Here is a 15,042-nt window from a genome sequence, read left to right as displayed (position 1 = left end):
AGAGGACAATATCGGCTGGCGATGGATCTGGATAAGCCCAAAGAGGATAATATCTGGTAGCGGTGGATCTGGGTAAGTCCAAAGAGGACAATATCTGTGGATCTGGGCCATTACAAAATAACCCAATCAACATTGATTACCCAACTTTACGTTTTTTTTTTTTTTGTTGGGTCAACCTCCAAACACTGGAAAATAATGCTACAATCTAATTCAATCCTACCCACCATTTTTCTACAAATTCATGGACGAACAAAAGAACACCAACAACCACGATCGTCTTCATCGCAAGCTCTGGTGAAAGCCTTGAAAAATCTAAGCCTGTGGTTGATGGTTGGATTATTCTTTGGCCATTTCTTCACTCTTCTTTCTCTCTGTATCTTGCTGTGAAAATGACAATGAAGGAACGAAAACAAGAACACTTCAATAAAGCTTCCTTTTCCAATTTCCCCTCTGGCTCTGTTAGCCCCACCATCGCCATTTCTGTTTTTTTCTGAAATCATCGACAATTCTAATGGGGATTTTTTATGGGTGAGTGAAGAAATACGAATTTGTCGGCAATTTCATATGGACCCACGTTTTTCAATAATGTTCTAAACAAATCCCTCTTCTTCTCATTCTCTGAACTCTTCACTCACTGTCCCATGTGCAACGAGCGCCTACTCTTTGGAGCCTTCGATCCAATGAATCGGCTGTTGAGGCTATGACCCATTTGTGAAATTATCTATCTCTCTTGATTTTCGCCTTTTTTCTGTGATTTGGGTTTCATGGATCCTCGCACCCGTCTGGATCATGCTCTGTTTCAGCTCACTCCGACCAGAACCAGGTTAGTTTTTCTGGGGTTTTGAGATTAATTGTTTGTGTTTCTGGGTTTTGTCCTGATGTTGTTTGTGTGTTTGTTTAAGATGTGATCTGGTTATCTCCGGCATTGGAGGTGCGACTGAGAAACTGGCATCTGGGCTTCTTCAGCCGTTTATCTCCCACCTCAAATGTGCTAAGGATCAGATTTCCAAGGGGGGTTATTCCATTACTCTTCGCCCTGTTGCAGGATCAAACGCTTCTTGGTTCACTAAGGGCACTCTTCAGAGGTCATTTGTTCTTCTCTTATGGTATTCTGGATCTAAGCTTTTGCTGGTTTGTCATTTGCGTAATTGTTACTCTTTTGGGGATTTGTTGATATAGATTTGTGAGATTTGTTAGCACGCCTGAAGTTCTTGAGAGATTTGTTACTACAGAGAAGGAGATTGTGCAGATTGAGAGTTCTATGTCCACAGATGCACAAGGTAATGAATAGAACAATTGGTACTGCAATAAGCTTGTTCTTGGCAAATATGATATGATGCTTTGATAACTAGAGCTATTGATATGTTCTCCGAGTTTTTGGGATGCATTCACTTTAGTATGGTTCTCTTTGGGCTTTCCCTCTCGCACTTCCCGTCAAGGTTTCTAAAACGCGTTTGCTAGGGAGAGGTTTTCACACCCTTATAAAGAATGTTTCGTTCTACTCCCCAACCGATGTGAGATCTCACAATCCACCCCTTCTTTGGGGTCCAGCGTCCTCGCTGACACTCCTTCCCTTCTCCAATCAATGTGGTACCCCCCAATCCACCTCCCTTCAAGGCCTAGCGTCCTTGCTGACATACCGCCTTGTGTCCACCCTCTTTGGGGCTCAACCTCCTCGTTGGCACATTGCTCGATGTCTGACTCTTATACCATTTGTAACAGCCCAAGCCCCCCAATCCCCACCCCCTTTCGAGGCTCAATGTCCTTGTTGGTACACCGCCTCGTATCCACCCTCTTTGGGGCTCAGCCTCCTTTCTAACACATCGTCTGGTGTCTGGCTTTGATACCATTTGTAACAGCCCAAGCTCACCGGTAACGGATATTGTTCTCTTTGGACTTTCTCTTTCGGGCATCCCCTCAAGGTTTTTAATAGGGAGAGGTTTCCACATTCTTATAAAGAATGCTTCGTTCTCCTCCCCAACTGATGTGAGATCTCACAATTACCATGCTTGATGCATCTAAGGGTGTTTAACGTGCAATTTACAGGAAACACGATGGCTGCTGATTGGAACTCGAAAAGATCTAGCCCCACCTCGAGGGTAAGTCGGTTTGTTTTTGTCATTCCCTGGAGATGCAATGTCTTGTGGATGTTCATGCAGTGATGTTGGATCTTTTATTGTGATGGGGCAAACAGGTGAAGGGCGATTCGGATGAATATAACGACGATGCTGCATCGAAGGAGAATCCCAAGTAATATCAGCATTCATATTACTCTTGGCTAATTAGTATATCTGTTAGATTTAGTATAGCATATTGTCTAATGCACTGATTTTTCAGTAATGGGTAATCTACAGGGTCTGCCTTCAGCGTGTTCTAGAGACTCGAAAAGCAGTGCTGCATAAAGAGCAAGCAATGGCTTATGCCCGTGCTTTAGTCACAGGATATGAGCTGGATCATATTGATGATCTTATATCTTTTGCTGATGCTTTTGGAGCTTCACGTTTGAGGTATGAATTCTGGCATTTATTGGTGTGATTGGTTTGTGGCATTTCTCTCTTGTTGTTAGCTTTGAAGTTATTGACGGTTTCACATAGATTGTAACGGCTTAAGCCCACCGCTAGTAGATATTGGCTTCTCCTCGAGACTTTTAAAACTCGTATGCTAGGGAGAGATTTCCACATCCTTATAAAAAACGTTTTGTTCTCCTCCCGAACCGATGTGGGATCTCATAATCCACCTCTTTCGGAGCCAGCGTTCTCGCTAACACTTGTTCCCTTCTCCAATCGATGTGGGACCCCCCATCTACCCCCTTCAGGGCCCAGTGTCCTTGCTGGCACACTGCCTCGTGTCCACTCCCTTTGGGGCTCAGCCTCTTTGCTAGCACACTGCCTCGTGTCCACTCCCTTTGGGGCTCAGTCTCTTTGTTGGCACACCGCCTTGTGTCCACTCCCTTTGGGGCTCAGCCTCTTTGTTGGCACACCCCTCGTGTCCACTCCCTTTGGGGCTCAGCCTCTTTGTTGGCACACCGCCTCGTGTCCACTCCCTTTGGGGCTCAGCCTCCTTGTTGGCACACGGTCTCGTGTCCACTCCCTTTGGGGCTCAGCCTCCTTGCTGGCACACCGCCTCGTGTCCACACCCCTTCAGGGCTCAGCCTCCTTGTTGACACACCGCCTCGTGTCCACCCACTTTTAGGGCTCAGCCTCCTCGCTGGCACACCACCTGGTGTCTGACTCTGATACTATTTGTAACAGCCCAAGTCCACCGTTAACAAATATTGTCCTCTTTGGCTTTCCCTTTCGGACTTCCCCTCAAGGTTACTAGGGAGAGATTTCCACACCCTTGTAAAGAATGTTTCGTTCTCCTACCCGATCAATGTGGGATCTCACATAGATAGTACCTTCTTGTTTTACTCCTTAGAAAGACGGATCGTTGTTTCTTGACAACATGCACTCGAGATTCGGTCTATTATCGATAAACATCTCTTTATTTCCTCATTCATGACTTTGGTTTTCCTTTTCTGAGAGAGTGTTCGTTTAAATATTAGATAAAGCATAAAGCACTATAATTTTGTTGATTTAGGGAAGCATGTATAAACTTTATGGACTTATGCAAGCAAAAGAATGAAGATAAACACTGGATAGACGAAATAGCAGCTATGCAGGCATTCTCCCAGCCAGCATTTCCTTACTCGGAAACTTCCGGTATCGTACTAGCCGGTGAAGACAACGAAACTAACGTCAATGCTCAAGCACCAAGATCGGATTCGACTGCAAGTCAAGGAAGTTTGGATAACAATCAAGGTATGCCAATGCTTTGATTTACATATATACTATGGGCTGTCTGGGTTTGAACTACTTTCTTATGTAAACCGATCTCTGATCGATCTAAGTTCATATGGTCGGAATATAAGCAGACGGTAGCCTTCCAAAATCGGCGCAAATGCCATCGTTGAATGGGAAAGCTCAAATGCCAATGGGATGGCCGAATCATCTTCCTCAGTATATGCACAACTTTCATGGTCCATATCAAGGATATCTCTTGCCCGGAATGCAGATGCCACCACCATATTACCCAGGGAATATGCAGTGGCGATCAAATGCCGATGACTCGAGTCTTGTTTTTGATCGAGAACCGAATGGTCGTAGGAGTTCTAAATCTCATAAGAACAAGAAGAAACTTTCACATAAGGAGGTTCCCAGAACTTCAGAACAAGAAGGAACTACTGAGTCAAGTGAATCCAGTGTTGATAGTGAATCAGATGAACACTCCGATGACGAGAAGATACGTAAGAAACGGCATGGAAAGAAGTCCTCACGAACGGTTGTTATTCGAAATATCAATTACATAACCTCAAAGAAGAATGGTGAAAAGGGCAGCCACTCAGAGGATGATTCATCTGATGAGGGTGAGTTTATTGATGGGGATTCCATCAAACAGCAGGTAGAGGATGCGGTCGGGACGTTGGAGAGAAGACATAAACCAACGAGTCGACGCCAAAAGAAACAGAATGGCTATGGCAATGCTGATGACTTAAATGATTCTGCAGGACAGGAGACTAACCGGGTGTCGAACAATTCCGAGGGAGAAAAGATCAGTAGCCCATGGGATGCTTTCCAGAGTCTTATTATGCGAGAAAACGAGCCCGATAACTCGGACAAACTGCCTTCGATTCAGAATCAAGACATCCATTTTACAGAATCAGAGAAAGCACCAAGACAGCGTGATGTTTCAAGTGATTCTTTCATCATGACAGACAGGAACTCAGCTAATGAAGGAAGAACACATATTGAAAACTTTGAAGCTGGTGATGTTGTTGCCAACCCAATTAACAGGAGAGAAAGCACATATGAAGAGCTATTATTTTCACAAAGAGGCAGAGAATCGAGGAACGATGCACATTCCATGACGTCCGATCTTACCAACGTGTCTTCGAGAATGAAAAATCAAAGAGATGGTGATTGGTTTGTCAGCAATCCAGCTGATAAATCCAACAATCAGTATCACAACATCGGTCCCGGAGTTTACGACACCGACTTCTCTTCATCAGCTCAAGAACATCTCTATGCAGAGAAACACAAAAAAGATGTTTTGGCTGATGACTCTTTCATGATTCAGTCTCGACCATTAGTAGACAACCAATCCAACTTTCAATCGAGACGAGACATAAGCATGGTATCGGACATTATTGGGGATGCCGAACAAGAAACCTCACGAGATGATAAGCCTGCAACTTTTGGTGTCAATGAACCAGATGACCTTTACATGATGCTCGATCGAGACATAGCTATAGAGCAGACCGTAGCATCTTGGACACCTGAAATGGACTATGAAAATAACTTTTCGACCATAGCCAATGGTAAACACAATGATATTGGACCCGACCGCGTTGACGATCACGAGTCACCTGGTTTGGAAAAGAGCAACAAAAACAAAGAATCTGGTAGCAAAGTTTCAAGTAAAGAAACAAGATCCAAAGGTTTGGGAGGATCTCTTGTTCAATCAAGAACAAGAAAACCAGTTTCTGGTAGCAGAACTATAGTTCATAAGAGCAAATTCGAGAAGGTATTTTGATTATGAATTCAATCTCAAAAATACATACACTACAGTTCATAAGCTCTTTTTCTTCTTCGTGTTACAGGAAGAAGAGACGAGAAAGAGACTGGAAGAACTGGCGATTCAGCGACAGAAAAGAATCGCTGACCGGAGCGCGTCGAGTAAATTTGGTAGTGTGAGTTCTAAGCCTGGTGTGTCTAAGATTGAGAAGCCAAAAAGCCAATCCCTGGTTCAAGAAGATAAGAAGTCACCTAAGCCTGTACTTAGGAGTTCGACCATAGATCGCCTTGCAATGGCTCGTACACCTCAGAAGTTGTCTGCAACTCGATCGCCATCAGGTCAACAAAAAAAGACGATCTCATCAGGAAAGCTCCCGAAAACCGACAGTAAGAACCTTATCTCGAACAAAGTAAAACCTTCCAATTTAAAAAACGGGCACAAGAAATTGAGTAAGGCACTTTCTTCTGATTCTTATGGTCAGACAACAACGGATGGCAAGAACGACGAAGCAGCATTGCCAGCTGAGTCGACGATACCGATACCAAATGCAACTCAACTGATCGACAATGTCGATGACGATATGGAAGATGTTAAGGAGCTACACACTACCCATTCAGTGGAGAAAAATGATGAAACTTTTCTTAGTAATTCAAACGACAAGGTTTTGTCTGTGCCAATTGAAGAACATACTGATTTAGTGGTCTTGTCCAATAAAGCCTTAGACCCTTCAGCTATGAACACCGGAGAAAATGGTGTAGCTGATCATATTGCAGCCACACCCGAGACTTCTGAGATCGAGATTGAAACCTCGACTCCTCCTCCCTCGACGAACGACATGATCTCGGAGTATACGACACACTCGAGGAAGAAATGGATGAGTGATGAAAACTCTCCCAAAGCACCTAAAGGGTTCAGAAAGCTACTCTTTTTCGGACGTAAAACCCGAAACACGTCCATGGATTGATCCTCCATCGGTTTATTCTCTGGTTAATTGGATTCCGTGCTAGCGGATGATTGTCTTGAGTTATTTGTTGAGATTGTTTGATTGTTGTGCAGATAATAGGTGAGTGATGAGTGAGATGAAGCTAGTAGATGATCCTTGTTCTTAATAAGGCCATGGATGATGCTGCCATGTTTGGATTGGTGTTTTAACTTATATTGTTTCATTTTTTTGCTTCAAGAGAGAGCTGTAAAAGGCAATGCTTATTCGTTCCGTTTGTATAATGTTAATACAGTGTAATGTTACGTTAATAATTAAAATTTCAAGTACCAATAATTTACAAGCCACGGGAATTTTCGGTTTTGAGCTTGATGGGACTAGGGAGGATGGTTAGATTATAGAGCTAGCGGCAGATTGGCTCGAAGGTTTGTCCACTGGGATTGGGCATAGACAAGCCTCGACTGGGCCAACATTGATGAAAAATGACAAAAGATAAACTCGTACCCTAGGTGGTGCAGCTGAGCCAGAGTGGACTCAGTGTCACGGTCATGCTCATCCAAGGCATGTTATCCATGGCTGTATGCCCATGACAAGCCAAACGTTTCGGAAAAATCATGTCTAGGCTTGCCAGACATGAAATGCCTTAGAATATCCATGGCTGTATGCCCATGACAAGCCAGCCATGACAAGCCAAACGTTTCGGAAAAATCATATCTAGGCTTGCCAGACATGAAATGCCTTAGAATGTACTATAGGGGATATCGGAAAAATCATGTCTAGGCTTGCCAGACATCTAGTTGTCAATTTCTCTCTACCCAAAGTTATATACTATGAGCCGTTGTTGTTTCTCTCTTGCTTGCTTATATAACGTCTCTTTCAAAAATCTCTCTCTGCCCTCGTTTTCTAAAACCTTCTCTTAAACCGAGGCCAAATGCTCGAACATACGTTGCTTAGCCGTATGCGATGCAAGAACGAATTGGCTTAGCTAACTTGTCGTTGAAAAGTGAGTGTCGCACAATCGCAAGTCCGCTGCCATCTAGAGTGCGATTGTGACACTCAGCAGTCAACCTATATTTCCAAGCGCTAAAAATTCAACCTAACCTAAACCGAAAAAGAAAAAATCTAACACAACCCAACTTTTTATGGTTTTGGTTGCTTATGTTGGTCGGATTCTTGGATAATATAAACACGACTCCTTTCAAAAGATGAGAGGACCATATATATATCTTATCGACACGACAATCTCCCTTTTGAACATGAGAGTGTTCACTCGCCAGTGTAAGTTAGATCAACTGTCGGGTTCATTATTTTTGAGATGGTAAACGATGCATACTAAATTCGTAACTTAATAAATATTTGAATACGAAAGTAGATATTTATACGTTAATATATATATATATATATATATTTAATTCAAACATTGAGGGATGAACTAAAGTAATTGAGATTATAAATTGGAACAAAGATCAACTCCAAGAATCTAGATCTAGACATGTCTGGGCCCACATGGTTTTTTACAAATATGATGACATGGCATCCTCTGATTGGATAATGAGTATAAGTGATCTGTGTACAGACTGTATAATATTGACAATTGTCACCTCAACTCAAAAACAATTAAAAAGACAATGAAGGACAACCAAACTTCGTTATACTGCTGTCTTGAAATCCCAACCGTTGATTGGATCAAGAAAAGGAGTCAGATCAGCCGTTGGATTTGTTTTTCCTGGAGGACATAATTGGAAATAAAGAAAGTTGGTGGGCTTTAATTGTTCTGGAAGCATCTGCTACTTCTTTCCTTCTCTTATACACAATTTCCCCCACCGACAGTCAGGTGAGGCATCTAATTCTTTCTCAAATCCCCATTTTACCCTTTTATATAAAATTTAAATATATATATATATATATTTTTTAATTTCTTGCTTTTATTTTAAGTTTTTTTTTTAATTTTTTTTATTTTTATGATGTTAAATTCATGGGTTGAGATATTTACGAGGCAAGGCGGAGATGGGAAAGCTTTCTCCGTCCCTGTCCCCGTCCCCATCCCCGTTACTTATTTCATTCTCTATTTCTATAAAATTCTTCATTTATTTTTACGGGATTAGATTCTTTGTAGATAATTTTTATTTAATTTTTTTTCTTATTTTAAAGTTTTTATTTTTTAATATAATATTTATTAAAAAAAAATTAATAAATTAATAAATCAATATATTTAATAAGGAAAGAAATTTCTTTAATTTAAATATTATAATAGTATCAAAATTCACTATTTTTTTTTAATGTAGCTAAAAAAGATGTATATTTATATATTTGTTCAAAATATAATTATTTAAAATTGGGGCTGGGTGGAGATGGAGACGAGTCATATCCCCTACCCGATAGTTATATATTGTAAGCCGTTGTTGTTGCCTCTTTGCTTGCATCACATATAACACCAATTTTAATCTTTCAAAATTTCTCTACCCCGTTTTCTAAAACTTTCTTCTTAAACTGGAGCAAAAGGCTCGAGCATACGTCGCTTGCTCGTAGGCGACGCAAGAACGAATTGGCTTAGCTCACTTGTTGGGTTGCTGGGAAGTGAGTGTCGCATAATCTCAAGTTCGCTGCCATCAAAAGTATGATTGTGACACCAGCTCCATTTATGGAACATAGCTAAAATGTTTCACCCCCTTCTCAGTCTCCATCTAAATAGAGAATCTCCTTCTCATTTGGAGCAAGTATCTATAGGGCCGGACGTTACGCAGGTAAAGTAGACATCTCTACTTTACTCACGGGAGGTATGACGTAACACGTGATAGCTGAGTTTTTTTTTTTTTTTTTTTTTTTTTAATTTAAATTATCAGAAATTCAGACAATATACTATGGGTATAATGGGGATTTGTGCAAGCTACTGGCAAGATGTTGAGACGTTATTTTCTCTTTCTAATTTCTTTTCTTTTTCACTCTGTTTTCATCAGAGCAAAGCTTGTTTCTCTGTTCCTCTTATAAACCCCAACAAGAAGAGACACAGAGAGACACAGAACATTACTGAATCTGCTCAAGAATTGAGTAGAAACAAGTAACAGGGCAGATCAAAAAAGCTCTGAAGCAGTGTATTTTGTCCATCAATGGCGTCCAAATTGGTTCTGATTATAGTTATTGTACTCGATGTTATTGCTTTTGGCCTGGCCGTTGCCGCTGAGCAAAGAAGAAGCACTGTAAGCTTCAGTCCTTCTCTCTATCTCTTCCATTCATTGTCGCTTTCTTTTGTGCTTTTTACTGCAATTTTTGTCGGTTTGGGGTTCTTTGATTTCTGGGTCTGTTTCGTTTCTGTGATTCTGTTTGTGGGTCGTTTTGGATTTGATGAAATCGGCATTGTGAAATCGAGAATGGATGAACCAAGAATCTTTCCTTTTCTGGGTTGTTCTTGGTCACCAAACAACGATTTATTGGCTTTTCTGCTTCAAATTTGTGGTATCAGTTCATCCATTAGGGTTCATAAATTAGGGCTTTAGTAGTTAAAAAGCAGGATGGAAATTGATAATGGATATTGGATTAAGTTGTTCTTGGTTTGAAAATTGTTGAGATGTTCATGATTTAGAGCATACTAACAATAGTGACTGTACTTGGCTTTTCTAAAATGCAATTCTGAGCTGTTATGAACTGAAGTAGAAGGGTGTTAGGAATCACGACTCTCCGTAATGGTATGATATTGTCTATTTTGAGTATAAGCCCATGATCAATCCCTTAATTAACTGATGCGGGACTCCTCTCCTGACAATCCTCCCCTCGAACAAAGCACATCATAGAGCCTTCCCTGAGGCCTATGGAGCCCTCGAACAACCTCCTTTGAATTGAAGCTCGACTCCTTCTCTGGAGTCCTCGAACAAACTACACCCTTTCTCGACACTTGAGTCACTTTTGAGTACACCTTCGAGGCTCATAACTGCTTTGTTCTACAATTAAGGGTATAACTCCGATAACATGTTAGGAATTACGACTCTCTACAATGGTATGATATTGTCCACTTTGAGCATAGGCTCTTATGGCTTTACTTTTAGTTTCCCCAAAAGGCCTCGTATCAATGGAGATGTATTCCTTGCTTATAAATCCATGGTTAATTTCTTAATTAGCCGATGTGGGATTCCTCTCCCAACAATCCTCCTCTCGAACAAAGCACACCATGAGCCTCCCCTGATATCTATGGAGCCTTCGAACAGCCTCCCCTGGATCGAAGCTCGACTCCTTCTCTAGAGCACTCGAACAAAATACACTCTTTGCTCGACACTTGAATCACTTTTGACTACACCTTCAAGGCTCACAATTTCCTTGTTCGACATTTGAGGATTCTATTGACATGGCTAAGTTAAGGGCATGACGTTGATACCATGTTAGGAATCACGACTCTCCACAATGGTATGATATTGTTCACTTTGAGCATAAGCTCTTATGGCTTTGCTTTTGGTTTCCTCACACGGCCTCATACCAATGTAGATGTATTCCTTACTTATAAACCCACGATCAACTCCTTAAGTAGTCGATGTGGAACAAAGGGGACTTCCATATATTTCTCTGTTTCTGACTACTAAGCACGTTACTTCAAAATGGTCGAGGCGTTTACTTTTGATCTAGACAATGGTAAAATTAAGGTAACTGTTCTCATGTGTTTCCACCATCACTCATTCATTCATTCATATTGCTATGAATCTAATCTTACTAATAAGTTGTATCCAACGCATACTCAATAACTGGTTTCGTTCTGTACTCTTTTGGTTTCTTCGTTACTTCGAAGATCGACGAGTTGGTTTTAGCTGATTTCTAATGTCTATATGATATACTAGCATAGGATTTGATGCATTTCCGCTGATAATGCATCGTGTATTTATCGTTTGATAACAGGCCAACGTTGTACCAGATAGTGAAAAGAATTACAACTATTGTGTGTATGACTCCGACATCTCGACAGGCTATGGCGTCGGTGCTTTTCTACTTCTCATGGCTAGCCAGGCCCTCATAATGGTAGCTAGCCGATGTTTTTGTTGCGGGAAGTCGTTAAGTCCTGGAGGTTCGAGGGCATGGGCTATTATCCTATTCATAATCTGCTGGTAAGTGAACCTATTTGTGAGCTTCTTCACTCCATAAGTTCAAACTAAAGGGTCCAATCCAATACACACAATCTTGCAGGGTGTTTTTCTTCATTGCCGAGGTTTGCTTGTTCGCGGGTTCGATAAGGAACGCCTACCACACCAAGTACCGAACGATGTTTGGTGACAATCCTCCGTCGTGCCAAACTTTGAGGAAGGGAGTTTTCGGTGCAGGTGCAGCCTTCATTTTCCTTAATGCCATTGTATCAGAACTCTACTATGTGTTCTACTCGAAGGCGAGGGAAAGCTTCCTTCCCTACGGCGGAGAAACGGGCGTTGGCATGGGAACCTACAAATGAGTGTACGTATAATCAAATTTAATAGGATCGATGCTCCCGGTTCGATATCGAGATAGTTTTGCATATCAACTACTGGTTTTAGTTTAGGAAGAATTATCAGTATCAGAATTTTTAGTCTGTGAAGTTCTTTGTTTTCTCTCCATTTTAACCATTGCTGCTGCGCTTTTCTTGTCTTTTTGGTGGATTGTTACATTTGTATTGACAATAAGAGAAACATTGGTTGTCTTCCTATAAATATTTGTATCTTTTGTGAGACCTCAGTGGCAATGAATTCATATACTCTTCGGCTTGTCTAGTGTCACAATCTTACTTTTGCACGATTGTGTGACATTTGTTCTAATCCAGCGAACACGTCAGCCTTGAGAAATTTGGACTTTGCAGATAGCATCGGCGTATGCTCGAATCTCGATTTACGTTGGAGAGAAACGTTTTGGAAAACGTGAGCGAGGAAATATGATGAAAACAATGTTATATGCTAAAAGTAATTAGGCAACAATAACGGTTTTGATAACATATAACCTGGATGGGAAGAATTGACGACTAGTCATATCCTCTATAGTACATTTTGGGGGTGTAGACATGATTTTGGTGAACAATCATACGCTTCGGTATTGACACAACATGAAGTAGTAAAAGTCTATCTAAGATGAAAGTATATAAAAGAGGTTTGAACAGGCATATGGCCATGGACAACACGTTTTAGACAAACATGATTAGGACATTCGATATGTGGTCATAGACAACACGCCTTAAACAAACATCACCGTGATATATGGTAATGAGTATTTAAATTCAATGGTCAAAACATGCCCCGCCCATCAACACAACTGTTGACATACTTGCTGATTGTTCCGGCCATTCATGGACGCAGGTGATGCTTGTTTAATTAAAGCCCTTTTCTTTTTAATTCTGTTTGCTGAAACCAGCTCAATGGGGTTGGCTTAAAACTTGAAGAACACAATGCAGGGGCACATTTAGACAGCTTTGAATCGAATAACATGTTTCTCTCACGCGGTTGCTTGTGGGCGTAGCGGGTGTGCACACCACATGTTTGACAAAATGCCTGAACCAAAATTTTCTTTTCTAAGTTACAAAATATACCCCTAAACTTTACATGTTTGTTTCAAAAGTGTCTTTCAAGTAGAAATAATGTTAGAACATTGGCTGAAAAATCAACATGTTTGAATGTAATTCTTTCAGACAGACTTGATCTTAATCATAGTCATGTCGTTCCAAGTCGATCGCCTGGTCGATCTTTAGTTTAGTTCCTGCATTTACTTACAACTTGGTCTGCAAATAAACAGTAGTTTTCTTGGGTAGGTGATGAGGCACTGTGAAATGTGACCATTTGGGGGTAGCTATAAAGAGAGCCTAAGATCATGGGGCTCTGGAAAATGATTGGTTTGGGCGGCTCTGAGACAGATTCTTGCTCTTTGAATTTGGACAAGAGACTGATGTTGAGAACAAGATGCATTGTCTCAGTACAATGAGGCAGGGAAGCTGGCCGACGAACTTTCTCAGCTGTGAATTTAGCAAACTCAATTCTATGAACATCACCCAAGCTTTGGCCCGTCATGTAACGCCGTCAGTTTCACGGTTTTAAAACGTATCTACTAGGGACTAGGGAGAGGTTTCTACACCCGAATACTTTGTTCTCCTCTTCAATCGACGTGGGATCTCACAATCCATCCTCTTTGGAACCCACCGTCCTCATTAGTACACTGCATGATGTCTAGCTCTGGTATAATTTATAACAGCCTAAACTCACTACGAGTAGATATTGTCTGCTTTGGCCTATTACGTATGACCGTCAACGTGTCTACTAGGGAGAGGTTTCTGCAACCTTATAGGTAAGAAATGTTTCGTTCCCTCCTCCAATTGATGTGGGATCTCATACCATGTCATGAGTTCAGAGATTGTAAACAATAAGCGACTTAGACGAACGGGTTTAGACCAAGTCCGATGCTTTTTTCTATTTTAGTAACTTTTGTATGCGTCGTATGATTATTCCATTAGAAGTTCAAGCTAACTCGAACACTCGTAAATATCAAAAACGAAAAGTTAGTTAGTTTTAATTGTATTTTAGTCCTTTAACAACTATCTAATTGAAATTTGAATCTTCCTTCTAAAAAAAATCTGCTAAACAACTATCATTTGACTTTTTAAAACATCATTTGACTTTTTAAAACATTTTTTAATGCAAGGTGTCATGAACACAAAATATATATTTAATTTATTTATATTGAATTTAAATAATTATAGATAAAGATCGAACATTTAAAATGATAATTAATACACTAAATTATAGTTGAATTGGCTTTTTTAATTTATTAATTAATTAACTAATTAAATCAAGTTTTAAATAATTAATTTTTATAATTATAAATTTTATAGACAAATAATGTCATTATATTTCTCTAATTATTGTGTCTTAGAACTCATTTATAAATATTTGAATTAGAATAAATTCACTAAAAAAACAAAACAAAAATATATTTTGAACAGAAAATCCAAAAAAGTCTAAAAAGAAAATAGAGAAAATAAAAAATAGAAAATGGAAAGCTTGACTTGACCTAATCATAATAATAAATAAATAAATAAATAAATAAATAAGTAAATTTTTTATTCTCATATTTTAATGCTAATTACAGGCTGTAAGGAATCAAGGCACGAGGGTTTATTGATAATCAAATGGTTTTTATCTGGAAATATATTTAAATAAAAAATTTAATTATTAATCTTAATTTGTTAGTTAATTATATTAGATAATTAAAAAGCATAGTAAGATAACGTCAATAGAATTATTTTATTTAAACCATAGATTAATATTTCTAAATATTGCGCCAAAAATTAATTCAAATTAAAGTATATTACATGAAATTATAATACTTACGTTTAAAACTTTGTAATAAGACAACTCTAATCCTCCGCCCAACTATCCAAGCTTTGTTTTAGCAAGAACCCTTTCCAATGAAAGTAATTAACATCTCGTCATACGAAATTTGAATCAACTAAGAGATAAGACTAGAATTAGGCAAGATTTGGAATTTTGTTCTAAATTGAGTCACTCCACAATTTAACTTGATCTTGATTGAATGGCTCGGATGCACTTCTACCACAATAATTG

General features: G+C 39.7%; 2 protein-coding genes across 3 annotated transcripts; both read left to right on the top strand.

The window, feature by feature from the left end:
• The first annotated feature begins 264 nt into the window (after positions 1-264).
• LOC111796589 (COP1-interacting protein 7) lies at positions 265-6,836 on the top strand. 2 transcript variants are annotated; one of them, XM_023679279.2, is made up of 10 exons: positions 265-823; positions 903-1,085; positions 1,180-1,280; positions 2,047-2,099; positions 2,195-2,250; positions 2,355-2,507; positions 3,580-3,800; positions 3,914-5,562; positions 5,639-5,939; positions 6,035-6,207. In XM_023679279.2, the coding sequence occupies exons 1-10, from the start codon at positions 765-767 to the stop codon at positions 6,076-6,078; spliced, it is 2,820 nt and encodes a 939-aa protein (XP_023535047.2). In that variant the 5' UTR covers positions 265-764; the 3' UTR covers positions 6,079-6,207. The 2 variants fall into 2 exon arrangements, with proteins under 2 accessions (XP_023535047.2, XP_023535046.2); XM_023679278.2 differs by having other exon boundaries at positions 266-823; positions 5,639-6,836.
• Positions 6,837-9,419: 2,583 nt separating this feature from the next.
• On the top strand, positions 9,420-12,204 carry LOC111796652 (uncharacterized). The gene is made up of 3 exons (XM_023679369.2): positions 9,420-9,690; positions 11,372-11,577; positions 11,657-12,204. The coding sequence occupies exons 1-3, from the start codon at positions 9,601-9,603 to the stop codon at positions 11,913-11,915; spliced, it is 555 nt and encodes a 184-aa protein (XP_023535137.1). The 5' UTR covers positions 9,420-9,600; the 3' UTR covers positions 11,916-12,204.
• The last annotated feature ends 2,838 nt before the right edge of the window (positions 12,205-15,042 follow it).

Source organism: Cucurbita pepo, chromosome 6, assembly GCF_057944985.1.
Source record: "Cucurbita pepo subsp. pepo isolate OVF chromosome 6, ASM5794498v1, whole genome shotgun sequence".
NCBI lineage: Eukaryota > Viridiplantae > Streptophyta > Magnoliopsida > Cucurbitales > Cucurbitaceae > Cucurbita > Cucurbita pepo.
This window is presented reverse-complemented; position numbering and strand designations above follow the sequence as displayed.